Source organism: Vipera berus (genome assembly GCF_964194415.1).
Source record: "Vipera berus genome assembly, chromosome: 2".
Taxonomy (NCBI): domain Eukaryota; kingdom Metazoa; phylum Chordata; class Lepidosauria; order Squamata; family Viperidae; genus Vipera; species Vipera berus.
In genome coordinates this window covers 134,804,115-134,819,022 of record NC_138203.1, presented here as the reverse complement: position 1 = coordinate 134,819,022, position 14,908 = coordinate 134,804,115, and the positions used below count along the sequence as shown (strand labels likewise).

Sequence of the window (14,908 nt, the reverse complement as noted above, 5' to 3'; positions counted from 1 at the left end):
AAACAGGAGCTATTCAAATGGTTGCCTTCAGCAAACCAGCCCTCCCACGCATTCCCCTTTTAAACAGTTCAGGGCGTGGCTTCTCTCTGCCTCCTTCCGAGGTGCCCCATTGCTTTCCTCTGTTTACTCCTGATTGACTGCCTCCTGCGTCGGGTGTCCTTGAACAGGGCCAGCTGTGGGTCATCTTCATCCACGCTGTCAGGCTCACACAGCTGGGTCTGCGTCATAACCAGATGGGAGGGGCCTGGCTGAGGGCTCTCATCAGCGAGCTCTCCAACACCCTCAGCAACCTCTCCAATACCCCCCTCCTCCTCTTCTGAATCATCCGACCCAACTGCCGAACCCACAGGCTGACCCTGAATCACAACAGTGAAGGTTATAAATGGTTAACATATGACTGTGGGATGCTGCAGTGTCACAATTGTGAGCTGGTTGCCAAGATTCAAATCATGATTGCATGACAGCGATAGGGATGCTGTGATGGCTCCAACCATGAGAACCTATCATAAGTATCTACCATTCAATGGCATTGTAACTTCAAATGGTCACTGAACAAGCGGACATTAAACAACGACTACCTGTATGAAAAACACTGGGGAAGTAGAGGTAGGTTAGTTATTAGAAAGAGTATCCTAATGATAATTGCTGCCAACCAGTGGGAAAGGTTGTCTCATAAAATGCCATGTTCCCTTTCATCAGACTCTTTAGGAAAAGCTGAGATGATGCAACAACACATATTTCCATTCATTAGGTTATTGTCAATGCAATTGGCTACTGACATTTTTAGATTCCTGAAGCTATTTCACTAATATACAGGATTTTCCTGGCTTGCTGTTCATTATCTTGCAGGTTTTAGCAATGTGGCTCTACCTGGTTGCCCTGGTAGGGCTTTACATCCTCTGCCAATTGTACCGGGAGAGACAGATGATGGAGAACCTGACAGAGAAATATGTCTTCATCACTGGCTGTGATTCTGGTTTTGGGAACCAGCTGGCCAGGCAGCTGGATGCTCGAGGTCTGAGGGTGTTGGCTGCTTGTCTAACTCCAGAAGGGGCAGAACAGCTGGAAAAGGTCACATCAGCTTGTTTGAAAACCACTCTGCTGGATGTCAGCAACACTGAGAGTGTTGCAGCAGCAACTGAGTGGGTGGAGGAGCAAGTAGGAGACAAAGGTACAGTCTAATTACTGTTCTGCATGAGCCCATTTGGACCTAACTATTTGTATTTATTTACTCCACCTTTATTATTTTTAGAAATATTTCAAGATGGTGAATGTACATAATAGTGTCTCTTCCACAATAACAACTCTGTGTGGTGAGTTGGCCTGAGAGAGAATAACTGGCTGAAAGCAGTGGTGGGATTCAAATATGTGAACAACCAGTTCTCTGTGTGGATGCCACTTCTGCAAGTCCATTCTGGGCCTGGGCAACAAAAAAATAGCTAGCGGTTCTGCCGAACTGGTGCCAACTGGCTGAATCCCACCACTGGGCCAAAGTCACCCAGCCAGCTTTCATGCCTAAGGTGAGATTCAAATTCACAGTCTCCTGGTTTCTAGCCAACAAGTGGAACCATCTAGCCATCAAGTGGAATTCTACACACAAAATATAGTATCCTTTAGTATAATTTCTCCCCAAAATCTGGTATATAAAAAAGCATTATCTCTAATCATGAAGTTCCATGTTGCTCTTTTGGGCAATGTTTTCCAATAAATGTACCTTTCATAACCACCTATCAGCAATACTTCCATAATCCAATTTTCTTTCAGTTTATTAGCTATCATTCAGCATTAGCTAGTCTAGGCAGGTTCAGCATTTTTTCTGCCATGCCTAACTGAGATACAATTAGAAAAATAGAGTTGATGACATCAGCATTCAGGTTTTCACCCAGTAACTGAGTATAGTTGAAAACCAGGTTTAATGAGATGTCACCAAGGAAAATTATGCTGTCTTCCTCAAACAGTTCAATCAATGCAACTCAAAAGTGGTGGAGATAACTGCTCTGCCTTGATGAGTACCAAGACAGGATCTGGTTGGTGGTTTCACTTTTTAGTGGCTTTTGCACATGTGATGTATGTGTCAAAGACCACTTGAGGATCAAAGAAGTAACCAAAGCAGAATGAAGCTCTTATCCAGAAATAAAACAACTATGTCATGTAATACTGTGGATTTGATTCAATAGAATATTTGAAGCAACTTAGAATCAAGTTTGGTAGAGGACAGGAAGGCCTGGAGGAACGTTGTCCATGGGCTCGCGATGGGTCAGACACGACTTTGCAGCTAACAACAACAACAACAAAGAATCAAGTTGTCTTTCAAGTTTTGCATAACCTATTCCAGGGGTAGGCAACCTCGGCTCTTTTATGACTCATGGACTTCAACTCCCAGAATTCCTGAGTCAGCATAGCATAGCATAGCTGACTTAGGAATTCTGGGAGTTGAAGTCCATGAGTCATAAAAGAGCCGAGGTTGCCTACCCCTGACCTATTCCATAGTGAACCTATTATAAGCAAGTGAAACTCCCTCAATATTGCTCACAAAACTTAGTCTGTAAAAATCAGTGGAGCTACCATATCACTATGTCCCAAGTATCAGCTTCCTGAGCTGAACAGATAAGGTTCCATGACTGACAATTTCGAAAACTACTGAGAAATCAGGGAGAAATAAAATAGCTGCATTCTCACTAGCTATCCTCTTTAGCACTTCTTCCATAAAGACAATCAAGTTTCAGTGCTAAATCCCAGCCTATATCTAGAATGAGAAAGGTCCAAGTCATCAGATTTATGCAATTGCGGTTGTAGTTAATCTGTTACATTTTTTTGGGAACCTTTTGTCCCCCAAAATGCACTAGTTTATAGTTTTACAGTCTTCTCATGAGTCCGTTTTTCAGTCATAAAGAATGATTTCCCAATCTTTCTCAAGATACCTGAAACAATTTCTTCTCTTCAGAAGATCTCAATTTCTTTCTGAACCATTCAGTCAAACTTCAGCCGTTTGAAATATTTTACTTCAGTGACAAAGGACTGAGTCTTTAAAAGGTTAAATTAATCACTCAAGCTATCTTGTTACTATCCTTTGCTAGGCTGCTTCAACTGAAAATGACTATGTAAACTTTGGTTACTTCTCTTAAACTGAATCAAAACTAACATTAACTGAGAGAGAAAAAATATTTGTATCATCAGATTGTTTAAACGTTTGTCACCATAGGCCTCAAATATTAAGAGGAATGTGGTGGCTCAGTGGGTTAGGATGCTGAGCTTGTTGATCAGAAGGTCGGCAGTTTGGCGGGTCGAATCCCGAGTGCCGCGTAACAGAGTGAGCGCCTGTTACTCATCCCAGCTTCTGCCAACCTAGCAGTTCGAAAGCACATAAAAATGCAAGTAGAAAAATAGGGACCACTACGGTGGGAAGGTAACAGCGTTTCATGCGCCTTTGGCATCTAGTCATGCCAGCCACATGACCATGGAGACGTCCTCGGACAAGCGCTGGCTCTTCGGCTTTGAAACGGAGATGAGCACCGGCCCCTAGAGTTGAAAATGACTAGTATGCATGTGCAGGGGAACCTTTACCTTTACCTTTATTGCAACTCCTCCTTTCCAAATCTAGATGTAATAGCCCCTTTACTGTTAAAAAAACTCTTCTTGATTATTTAATTATATGACGATACAACAGTGAGACACTCTAGAATAGATACTATAGAAAACCTGTTCATCCTCATATCATGGAAGGCATATGAATATGTTATTAGTAGCCACTTGTCATAGTTGCAGGGAAACTTGTTCTATTTGTGTTCTAGCTGTGATTTGATAGGTTATACTGCTCCTGGTTCTTCAGTAAATTGGGACTAGCTGGACTACATTGTTCAAGAGAGGATACTTGAGAATGATTACATCACTGTTTCTTTTCATCATGCTCTTCCAATGCCAGTTTGTCAGGTAGAAAGTCCCTGAGAACATATAAGACTCCATCAAATTCCAAAGGAATCCAAGAATTATGTAACTTAGTGGGTCCACCACCATTGCAGAATGGTGAATTAGTTCCAACCTAAATCTTCCCAGGAAGTTACCTGACATAAGAATGGTCTGCATTCAGCTCCAAATTAGCAAAGTCCTGCTTAGTCAAGAATACTACTCAGACCGAGCATAGAAAATGTGACAAGTGTGCCTATGATGCTCAACGGGCTTCTTTCTGCTTTCTTATTAGATAAAATAAATAAATGGGAAGTTAGCACTAGCTTCTAGCATCATCTTTATTTACATAAATTCCTCTGTGCCCTATATAAACATTTAATCAAAATGATAAACCACTGCAAAGAAGTGGTTTGATGCCATTCACCTTAAAAAGATGCCTACATCTGACACCTCTCTGAAATGGTGTCAGATTATAAGAGAAGTAATGAGTTTGTTTCCACAGGACTCTGGGGCTTGGTGAACAATGCAGCAGTTGTTTTCCCAATAGCTCCCAACCAGTGGCTGACCAAGGATGACTTTGCAAAGGTGTTAAATGTCAACTTGCTGGGAGTAGTTGATGTGACACTCCATTTGCTGCCCTTCATCAGGAGAGCCAGAGGGAGAGTGGTCAACGTGAGCAGTTTCGCTGGAAGAATTGCCTATAGTGGAGGCGGCTACAGCCCTTCAAAATTTGCCCTGGAAGCCTTCTCTGACAGCCTCCGGCAAGTCATTCCCTTGCATATTTATTTCATTCTGTCTCTCCTATGCCTGCTATCACCATGGGAAAGAAGAGATGAGGCAAGATTCAAGGTGCTGGTGATGACCTATAAAGCCCTAAATGGCTTGGGTCCGGGATATCTGAGGGAGCACCTGCTGCTGGCATCAAGTTCCCTTTGTCCTGTGTGCTCCCACAGGGAGGGTCTTCTCAGGGTACCGCTGGTAAAAGAATGCCGGCGGACAATACCCAGGGGGAGGGCCTTCTCAGTGGGTGCGCCGGCCCTTTGGAACCAGCTGCCTGTAGAGCTTAGGACCGCCCCTGACCTCCGTTCATTCCGCCGGGACCTGAAGACCTGGCTCTTTGAGCTCTCTGGCCTGGACTGAGGGTATTAATTGGGGTTTTAATTGGATTTTTAACTAAGATTTTTATATTCAAGGTTTAATATAATCATTTTAATTGTTTTAAATTTTGTAATTGTGGTATTGTTTCTTTTAAAAACCTTGTGAACCGCCCTGAGTCCTATGGGAGAAGGGCGGTATATAAGTCTAATAAACTAAACTAAACTAAACTAAACTAGAACTCATCTAGCCTCTCATCTCACAACAAACAAGCTGTGTTTGTTGAATACATATCACCACCATCTGCTAGTCATCTCATGCTTGGACATTGTCTCTTTGGGGGCTTGGACATTCTAGCCAAAAAGAAGCATTCGTGCACAGTCTCCCAATAAGTAAATTAAATTCAAAAACATAGAAATCTTGAACATTTTCTACCCAGATTTAAGTCCAAGTGCCTTTCAAAATGAAGCATTGATAACCCTTGATTTGGCTTCCCTTTCAGATTCCCACACCCTAGCATTTTGGATTGTTGTTCGTTTGGGTTGTTTTTTTTAAAGTACACTTCATTTAATGGAAATCCATGTAACTGCATTATTAAATGCAATTACATGGATTTGCAATTAGCAGTAAAATTTTAAAAAAGGATGTTGAAAAGAAAATTGTCATTCCAGTCATTTGGTTTTAATTTTCCCAATTCCACTTTTGGTGGTGGTGATAATTGGCATGGATTCTTTTTTTAAAAAACTGCAACCAATTTTGATTGATGCACTCAAAAGATGCTGAGTCAGCTGAATTTTTATATCTCCTTATAAGGGATGGGGATATCTTGGTTTGGGGGAAAAAACAAGATTCAAAAGTAAAATGTACACATATATATGTTTGAGAGCTTTCTATTATTATCATATCCTATACTATTTCTATTATTGTTGCTACTATACAATTTTCTCTCTACTGTAGTCTATTATTACTTCTATACTGTTTTTATTACCTCCATACTATTACTAACATAGAGCAGTATTGTCTTCTTACACTGTTCAGTCTTTAACTCCCTTCCACCCTCCAATTTTTTTTCTTTTCTTTTCTTTTCTTTTTCTTTATTAATACACAGAATGTTAAGCACTAGCACCTTCCACAATTTCGTTTGTTTTGCTTTGTTGTCTCTCTTCTTTTTTCCTGTGGACCATTCAGTCTCTATGAAGAAAAAACAGCTTCATCTATTTGGATGCTTTATATTTGTTGCTAGGTGCCCAACTTCCAAAGTGCACATCTCTCTCCCCCATCTGTTTCACAACTGCAGTTTTTACAGACAGCTCTACTTTGCTGCTAGGGAGAAGAGTCAAATCAGAGGGGGGAGAGGCAGCACAGATGCCTGCAATTTTTTCAGCATCCTCCTCTCCCACCCTAATAATAATAATAATAATAATAATAATAATAATAATAATAATAATAATAATAATAATAATAATAATAATAATAATAATAATAATAATAATAATAATAATAATAATATAATTTCAAAGGGACCTTGGAGGTCATCTAGTCCAACCCCCTGCTCAGGCAGGAAACCCTATACCATTTCAGACAAATGGCTGTCCAGTCTCTTCTTAAAAACTTCCAGTGTTGGAGCATTCACCACTTCTGGAGGCAGGTTGTTCCACTGGTTAATTGTTCTAACTGTCAGGAAGTTTCTCCTTAGTTCTAGGTTGCTTCTCTCCTTGAATAGTTTCCATCCGTTGCTTCTTGTCCTGCCTTCGGGCACTTTGGAGAATAGCTTGACTCCCTCTTCTTTGTGGCAGCCCCTGAGATATTGGAACACTGCTATCATGTCACCCCTCACCCTTCTCTTTGTTAAACTAGATGTTATCATCTTTGTTGCTCTTCTCTGTACTCTTTCTAGAGTCTCAACATCTTTTTTACATCGTGGTGACCAAAACTGGATGCAGTATTCCAGGTGTGGCCTTTCCAAGGCATTGTAACGTGGTATTAGTACTTCACTTGATCTTGATTCTATCCCTCTTTTAATGCAGCCTAACACTGTGTTGGCTTTTTTGGCAGCTGCAGCACACTGCTGGCTCATATTTAAGTGATTGTCCACTAGGACTCCGAGATCTCTCTCACGGTTACTACTATTGAGCAAGGTACCACCTATACTATACCTGTGCATTTGATGTAGAACCTAAATGTAGAACCTTACTTTTTTCACCATTGAATTTCATTTTGTTAGATAGCGCCCAGTGTTCGAGTCTGTCCAGATCCTCCTGTATCTTAAGTCTATCTTTTGGAGTATTGGCTATTCCTGCCAGCTTGGTGTCGTCTGCAAATTTGATGAGTTCCCCATCTATGCCCTCATCCAAATCGTTGATGAAGATATTGAAGAGCCCTGGGGCACCCCACTACACACTTCCTTCCATGTAGATGCAGTTCCATTGAGGACCACACGCTGAGTACGGCGTGTCAGCCAGCTACAAATCCATCTGGTGGTGATGCTATCTAACCCACATTTTTCTATCTTATCAAGTTGTAGGTTGTGATCTACTTTGTCAAATGCCTTACTGAAGTCCAAGTAAATTATATCTACAGCATTCCTTTGGTCCACTAATTTTGTCACTTGGTCAAAGAATGCAATAAGATTTGTCTGGCATGATCTGTTTTCATCCAATGAGGATGATTGTATTTCCTACCCCACATACCCAAACTTGACTGATCTCAAAAAAAATAAGTAGCTTTCAGTTTTATGAAAATGTTATTAGACTTTAAGGTGACACAAGATCAACTTTTGCTTTTAGCCCATATACGAACTGAATGTGTTTGTAAAATCACAAGAATTGAGCTCAGCTTGAAGACTAGAAGAATACATCATAGGAAGGGTAGCCCAGCAGGTGGCATCAAAAAGCCAACTTTGACTGATCTCCAAAAACTAAGTAGGGTCAAACCTGTTTCATTCTTGGATAGTGGGCAACTAGCAAATCCACAGTGTAGACCAGGGATAGGCAACTGTGGCTCTTTTATGACTCATGGACTTCAACTCCCAGAATTCCTGAGCCAGCATGTCTGGATCAGGAATTCTGGAGTTGACATCCACGAGTCATAAAAGAGCCAAGGCTGCCTACCCCTGGTGTAGCCTGATAGCCAACAATATTCTGGAGGAAGGCAGTGGCAAACCACTGTGGCCAGGAAAACTACACAGTTGGTGTGTTAATGACACCCAACTCACCATGGTAGTCACCGTACAATCAAGGGAATATAATCATAATCACAATAGTAAAGTTGGAAGCGACCTTGGAGGTCATCTAATCCAATCCCCTGCTCAGGCAAGAAACCCTATACCATTTCAGACAAATGGCTGTCCAGTCTCTTCTTAAAAACTTCCAGTGTTGGAGCATTCACAGCTTCTGGAGGCAGGTTGTTCCACTGCTTAATTGTTCTAACTGTCAGAAAGTTTCTCCTTAGTTCTAGGTTGCTTCTCTCTTTGATTAGTTTCCATCCATTGCTTCTTGTCATGCCTTGGGGCGCTTTGGAGAATAGCTTGACTCCCTCTTCTTTGTGGCAGCCCCTGAGATATTGGAACACTGCTATCATGTCACCCCTAGTCCTTCTCTTCATTAAACTAGACATACCCAATTCCAGCAGCCGTTCCTTATATGTTTTAGCCTCCAGACCTCTAAATCATCTTTGTTGCTCTTCTCTGTACTCTTTCCAGAGTCTCAACATCTTTTTTACATCAGTGACCAAAACTGGATGCAATATTCCAAGTGTGGCCTTACCAAGGCATTGTAAAGTGGTATTAATACTTCACATGATCTTGATTCTATCCCTCTGTTAATGCAGCCTAGCACTGTGTTGGCTTTTTTGGCAGCTGCAGCACACTGCTGGCTCATATTTAAGTGATTGTCCACTAGGACTGCGAGATCCCTCTCACATTTACTACTATTGAGCAAGGTACCCCCTATATTATACCTGTACATTTGATTTTTCCTGCCTAAATGTAGAACCTTACTTTTTTCACCATTGAATTTCATTTTGTTAGATAGCGTCCAGTGTTCGAGTCTGTCCAGATCCTCCTGTATCTTAAGCCTGTCTTCTGGAGTGTTGGCTATTCCTGCCAGCTTGGTGTTGTTTTATGAAGGGTATAAAATCTCTTTCATAATGAAGTTATTATTTAAATGAGTTTGCTGTTATCTTCCAAAACTGCAATTGTTCTAATTAAATTTATCTTCTAGATTTTTTTTGGTTTGCCAATATCAAATCACTTTGGGCGATAGAAAATTTTGAAGGACAGTGTCTTTTATCTCCTTCATTGTTTGAGTTACTTTCTTTCATTCAGCTCTTAGGCTATCAAAATCTTACTACTTTCATAAATTCTAGTTGAATTCTGGGGCTATACTATCTCACAAACAGAAGAAAGGCATGTTTTGGGTTCTAGCAAGACGAAGCAAGGAATGATTCTAGTTGGAGGCAGGAGGAAAATCCCTACTTTTTAAAGAGTTGTTTTTTCTTGTAGACGTGAAATGCATCCTTTTGGGGTCAAAGTCAGCATCATCGAGCCAGGTTCATTTTCAACAGGAGTAGATAAATGTGCAGAAGAATTCTTCAGCACCTTCTGGAGCAAGGTGCCACCTAATATCAAAGAACTCTATGGCCAGGAATTCTGGAGAAACTGTAAGTCAGGGGTGTCAAACTCAATTTCTTTGAGGGCCGCATCAGCATTGCGGTTGCCCTCAAGGGGGCAGGGTGGGCATGGCTGGAGTGTGTATGGCCTACTGGGTGAGCATGGCCAGCTCTACATCGTTTACATCAAGGGTGACTATGGGTTCCTAGGCAGGAGTGGGATAGATCTGAGGGTCTCTGGCACAAGGAGGGTCTCTGGGCCAGGGCCAAGGCAGTGGGGGCTGTTCCCTCACTGTTTCCAGGATGGCTTTGAAACCACTTTGCGGGCCGGATCCAGCCCCCAGGCCTTGTGTTTGACATGTCTGCTGTAAGTTAAACTGTAAGTTAAAATTCTGTAAACCGGGAAGATAACATTGTCAGCAAAAGATAATCTTGCAGGACCTTATTTCTCATAGCATAAGTTTTTGTGAACTACAATCCATTTCATCAGATGCAGGAACTATTCTCTCAAGAGCAGTATGTGAATCTAAGTGTAAATATATTTCCATTTATATTGAAAACAGGGTGATGAGCTCCAAGGAGGGAAAGAGGATACATGGAGTTAGGGCACTAGTACCCAAAGCAAAAAAAAACAACACAAAAAAAACTGGGTGGCATGAGAAAAAGAGGGGTGATCACTTTTGTCTGTGGTGCATTAGAGTCACGTTCTAATCTTAAATTCAGCCCTGCCAAAACCACTGCTGAGAAACAAAGTCCCGCTGAGTTTTAAGGGGGCAGGATTTTGCTCACAAGAAATGTGTGCAGCTGGTAAAACTGCATGCAACTCTGTTAAAGAAAACCACACCCATCTTGGGGTCTTTATGATGTAGCATCCCAGTGAAGTGAAAGAAATGAAGAAAATTGGTTTGTTTTTCAAAACAAAGAGCATCCCACTACCACTACTCCAGTCATGAAATCTTGCACTGGCCCTGAAAGACTTGGACTCAGTGGCGTAGCGTGGGGGCTGCAGGGGGGGGCGGCTGCACCGGGTGCAACATCTGGGGCGGGCGCTCGCACTGAGCTGCTCAGGGAGCCCCAAGGGCTGCACAGAGTCAGCTTGGCTCCGCTCTCGAGCTGCTCTTTCTTGCAAAGCGAAACTAGTCCGGCAGGTGAGATGGGCGACCACATAAACTGAATAAAATAAATAGAAGTGCCCAACTCTCCGCCCAGGCTCAGGCCAACCGCAAGCGCCCCGCAGGCACCCCGGCAGGCTTGGCTGAGCGAAGACGGACCCGCCGGCCGGCCGGCCTAGCTTCATGCGTATGCGTGGCTTTATTTAGCGGGGCTCACGTGCGAGCTTGAATGCAGCGGCTCTTGCAGGTCGGAGCCCCGCCCAGCCGCCCTCGAGAGGGACCCGGAAGCATCCCGCATGCACGTGACTCTTCTTGGAAAGTCTACGCCGCTGTGGGGCGCGTCTTTTCGGCGGTGCTGTGACGTCACTTGCCTTGCCCCGGGTGCTGACAACCCACGCTACGCCACTGGTTGGACTAGAGCAGGGGTAGGCAACCTTGGCTCTTTTATGACTCGTGGACTTCAACTCCCAGAATTCCTGGGCCAGCCATGCTGGGAATTCTGGGAGTTGAAGTCCACGAGTCATAAAAGAGCCAAGGTTGCCTACCGTGGACTACAGGATCTCCAAAGTACCTTCCAACCTATTCATTCTATGGTTCACTAAGTAAACATGTCAGAATATTTCCAATTCCTGAGGACTATCCCCAGAAAAAGTATGCTGTTTTCTTAATGATCCCCCACACACAAAGGTGATGGCTCTTAACTATATCCTGTATGTTCTGTTAAACTAATGGGTAACCTAAACATTCCAGATGGCGCTGGTGTAAGTTATTCATAACTACTCAAGACAAAGGTTTTTCTGCTTCACTTTTAACATTCTTGATTTTTTTTATCAGTGATACCTGACACTCTGAGATGTTGACTATAGCTTTGCAACTTGATAAAACAGAATTCAGGTGGAAGCATTTTTGTTCTGTACAATTAATTAGCCTAACTGCGCTGGATTATTTCTTCAGCCACTTTCCATCTTACAAGTATAGTAGCACTAGCTCTGGCTCGTAGTTGTTAGCTTGGTAACCAATGAAATAAAGTGGGGAAGAGGAAAGTATCATCATGTCAGGCAGGAATTAATAAATGGAAAATTATACATTACCTAATTCCTAGTTTATCATTTTCAAAATAAAATGAGTGTGTGTGTGTGTGTGTATGTGTATGTGTATGCATATAATACTTGCTTTAAAATTGATTGAGTGATTATGTGCCATTAAGTCAATGTTGACCCTTAGTAATCACATAGATTTTCGCCATGACAATCTGTCTCCAACTTGGTCCTTCAAGATTCTGGACAGTGCAGCCATTGCTGCTGTAATGAGTCAATCCATCTTGCTGGTGGTCATTCTCTTTCCTTCTCTTCCTCTAAAATACTTCTTTTAATATGAAAATTCTTATTGTGGTTAGATGGATTTTATCAATCATTGCCCTTCTCCAGCTGTTGCAACCACACTAAATTTTAGACTTTATTGTTCTAACAAACTCTGGTTTGCATTATCCTAACTAGGACGCAGCTTTAAGCAATATGAAAATCTGCAAAAAATGAATTAGGCTACAAATGATACTAAGACATGTTAAAAAATAACAAGTAGATAGAATACTTGTTTCTCTGCAGTTGGAAGACCATAGCATACAATAAAGAAATTCAACAACAGCAAAGTAACAAATGTTCATCTAAATTAGGTTTATATGCCTGTGCATGACTATTCAGATTTTAAAAATATGCCCAAAATTATCATGCTAATGTTATATCTGATCAGAGACACACAAAAAGGGAAGTGTGTGTAGGAAATAGCATGCATGGATCTAATGTGCATGTTAGATTAAAACTTCCAGATGAGGATTGTCTATGGAGATTCTCAGTTATCCAGGTCATGGTTGTCCTGAAGGTGCTTTTTCAAGAGGCAATTGGACTTTCTTTATTTTACTTTGAAGACATTTCTCTTTTCTCATTGAAGAAGAGCTGAAGAGCTGAAGTAGCTTCTTGGATAATAAGTGAAACATCTTCAAAGAAAAACAAGAAAGTCCAGTTGCCTCTTGAAAAAGCACCTTTGGGACTTCTAGATGAGGAAGCAAAATGGAATGTACTTTTCCTATTTTTCTTTCTTCTCTGAAAATTGTGATGTTAAATACAATATAAACCTTTAGATCTTACTAACCAGTTGTACCCTACTTAGGAATAGTGGAAAAGGTCAGTTATTCCAAGATTTACTCAGGACCCAATTTCCGTAGATATAGATTACAGGAGACTTGTACTATTTTTACAGTATAAAATGCTTCCAGTAATAACATCCTAACGGATGATTCACCATAGCACCTGAGGATTTCCTACAGAGAGCAAAACCAGCCTTCTGTGTCTTTTTTTTTTTAAAAAAAAGACCAGATCCAGCAGCTAGCCCTCAGCTTTCTTTAGGTCCCATATTACATATTAAAGAGTTCAGTTCCATGAACTGTTGTTTTTGCTTTCTTGCTTTATGCCTCCCAAGACATCAGAAATTTACTATTAGCTGCTCCATTGTCAAATCTGCAGAGGCTCCACCTCAAAACATCAAATTAATAATTCTATCACCTTAAAAAAATAAACACTGGAAAGTTTCAGGCAAGAATGTTGAAATCACTCAAAATTTTGGAATTCTGATATGAGATCACAATGGCTGAGATCTCATAAGATTTGCTGGTCTCAGGAGATGTTAAACACTTTAAAAGTGTTATTTATATGATGGATGCCAATGTCAAGGGCAAGATCATGCAGTGGCACATGAAGATATTGCCAATGACTTGCACAACGTAATTTAGAAAGGAATATTAAAAATTGCAAGATGACACCCAGAACAGCAATTTTCGGTCACGTTTTCTATCTATTTACTTATTCATTGATTCATTCATTCATCATATTTAAGAAACACCATCTCCTTCCCAGGGGGACTCTGGGCAGTGTACAATAAAATATTAAAAGCACAAAAACAGTATGCAGAATAATATATAATTTAATCTCTTTGGGTAGTAGCCATAGCTGTGCTATAGGAGAAAATATAGGATCGTGTCATTGTGGCATTAAAGACACAGTACTATTTTACAGCTGAGGGATGGATCTCAACTCAGATTGCTGATTACTGTTTTTCATGCTGACAAACAGATGGCTTGCCCAACCCAGGTGGCTGACTTGTTCTTATTTTTTCCTTCTATCCACAGTTAACCAAACATTTGTTGGCAAAAGATGGAAGAAGAAAAATCTCCACATAGTTACAGACTGCATGGAACATGCCTTAATCTCTGCCTACCCTTATAGCCGTTACGCTGCAGGCCGAGATACTAAATTCTTCTTCATCCCCCTCTCTTACTTGCCAACCCTACTGACAGATTATATTCTAAGATATGGCCGGCCCAGACCAGCCAAAAGTCTGTATTGATCACAGCCTCATTGTGCTGTCACCACGTGGCTGTTCTTGGGAAATTATAATATGCTAATTGGGTCTGCCAGTACCTTCCCCCTTTGTGATGTATTTCCTATCCTGCTCATGATGCTGCACTGGGATCCACCCCTTCTGGGTTGGACTTCCTCCTTCTCCTTGTTCCCGTGTGTTCCATCCTCCATTGTAACATCTGAACACAAGCCATGCGGACAGTAATCCTGTTACTGTCTTTTGACCTTAAAGTACCGTCCAGTCTTCACCTGACCACACCTTCTCTGCTGTAACCTTCTTCTACATGCAAAATAAAGGTATTTCAGTTGAACCAAGTGCTTTATGAGTTCACTGTCTGGAAAGAGCTGTTAAATGTGACTAAATTCGCTTAAACAGACCAGCAAGTGTCTTAACAAGGAATTAAAATCACGATTACAACGTGCTTGATCTAGAACAGTCGAAAGACATAAGTTAATTTTACTGCCTGCAATCCATTGTGTATGCATGTTATCTGCAAAAGCTTAAGTTAAATAACAGCAATCAATTTTACTGGCTGCATTGTGTGTGTTGCCTGCAAGTAAGAAGTCAAGGATAGCAAATAATTCAAGTTTAAAGTTCAGTTAGAAAATATGTTTTAATTTCTAAAATCTGCAATTTAAAGTCTGTAACGTTTCTACAATCAAGTTTAAACAGTCAGGAAATGCAATCTGAATTCCTTCTCTTTGCATCCTTCATGTGCATGTTGTTTTTGAGCAAGGCAGAGGTAACAAAGGCTTCGGAGATAACATTCTGTG

General features: G+C 41.3%; 1 protein-coding gene across 1 annotated transcript; it reads left to right on the top strand.

Moving 5' to 3' along the window:
* Positions 1-858: 858 nt before the first annotated feature.
* Positions 859-14,120, top strand: LOC308662822 (17-beta-hydroxysteroid dehydrogenase type 6-like; the record flags this gene model as incomplete). Its single annotated transcript, XM_081318967.1, has 4 exons — positions 859-1,171; positions 4,409-4,667; positions 9,503-9,660; positions 13,903-14,120. 4 exons carry the CDS (start codon positions 859-861, stop codon positions 14,118-14,120), a joined length of 948 nt encoding a protein of 315 aa, XP_081175093.1.
* Between the last annotated feature and the right edge of the window lie 788 nt (positions 14,121-14,908).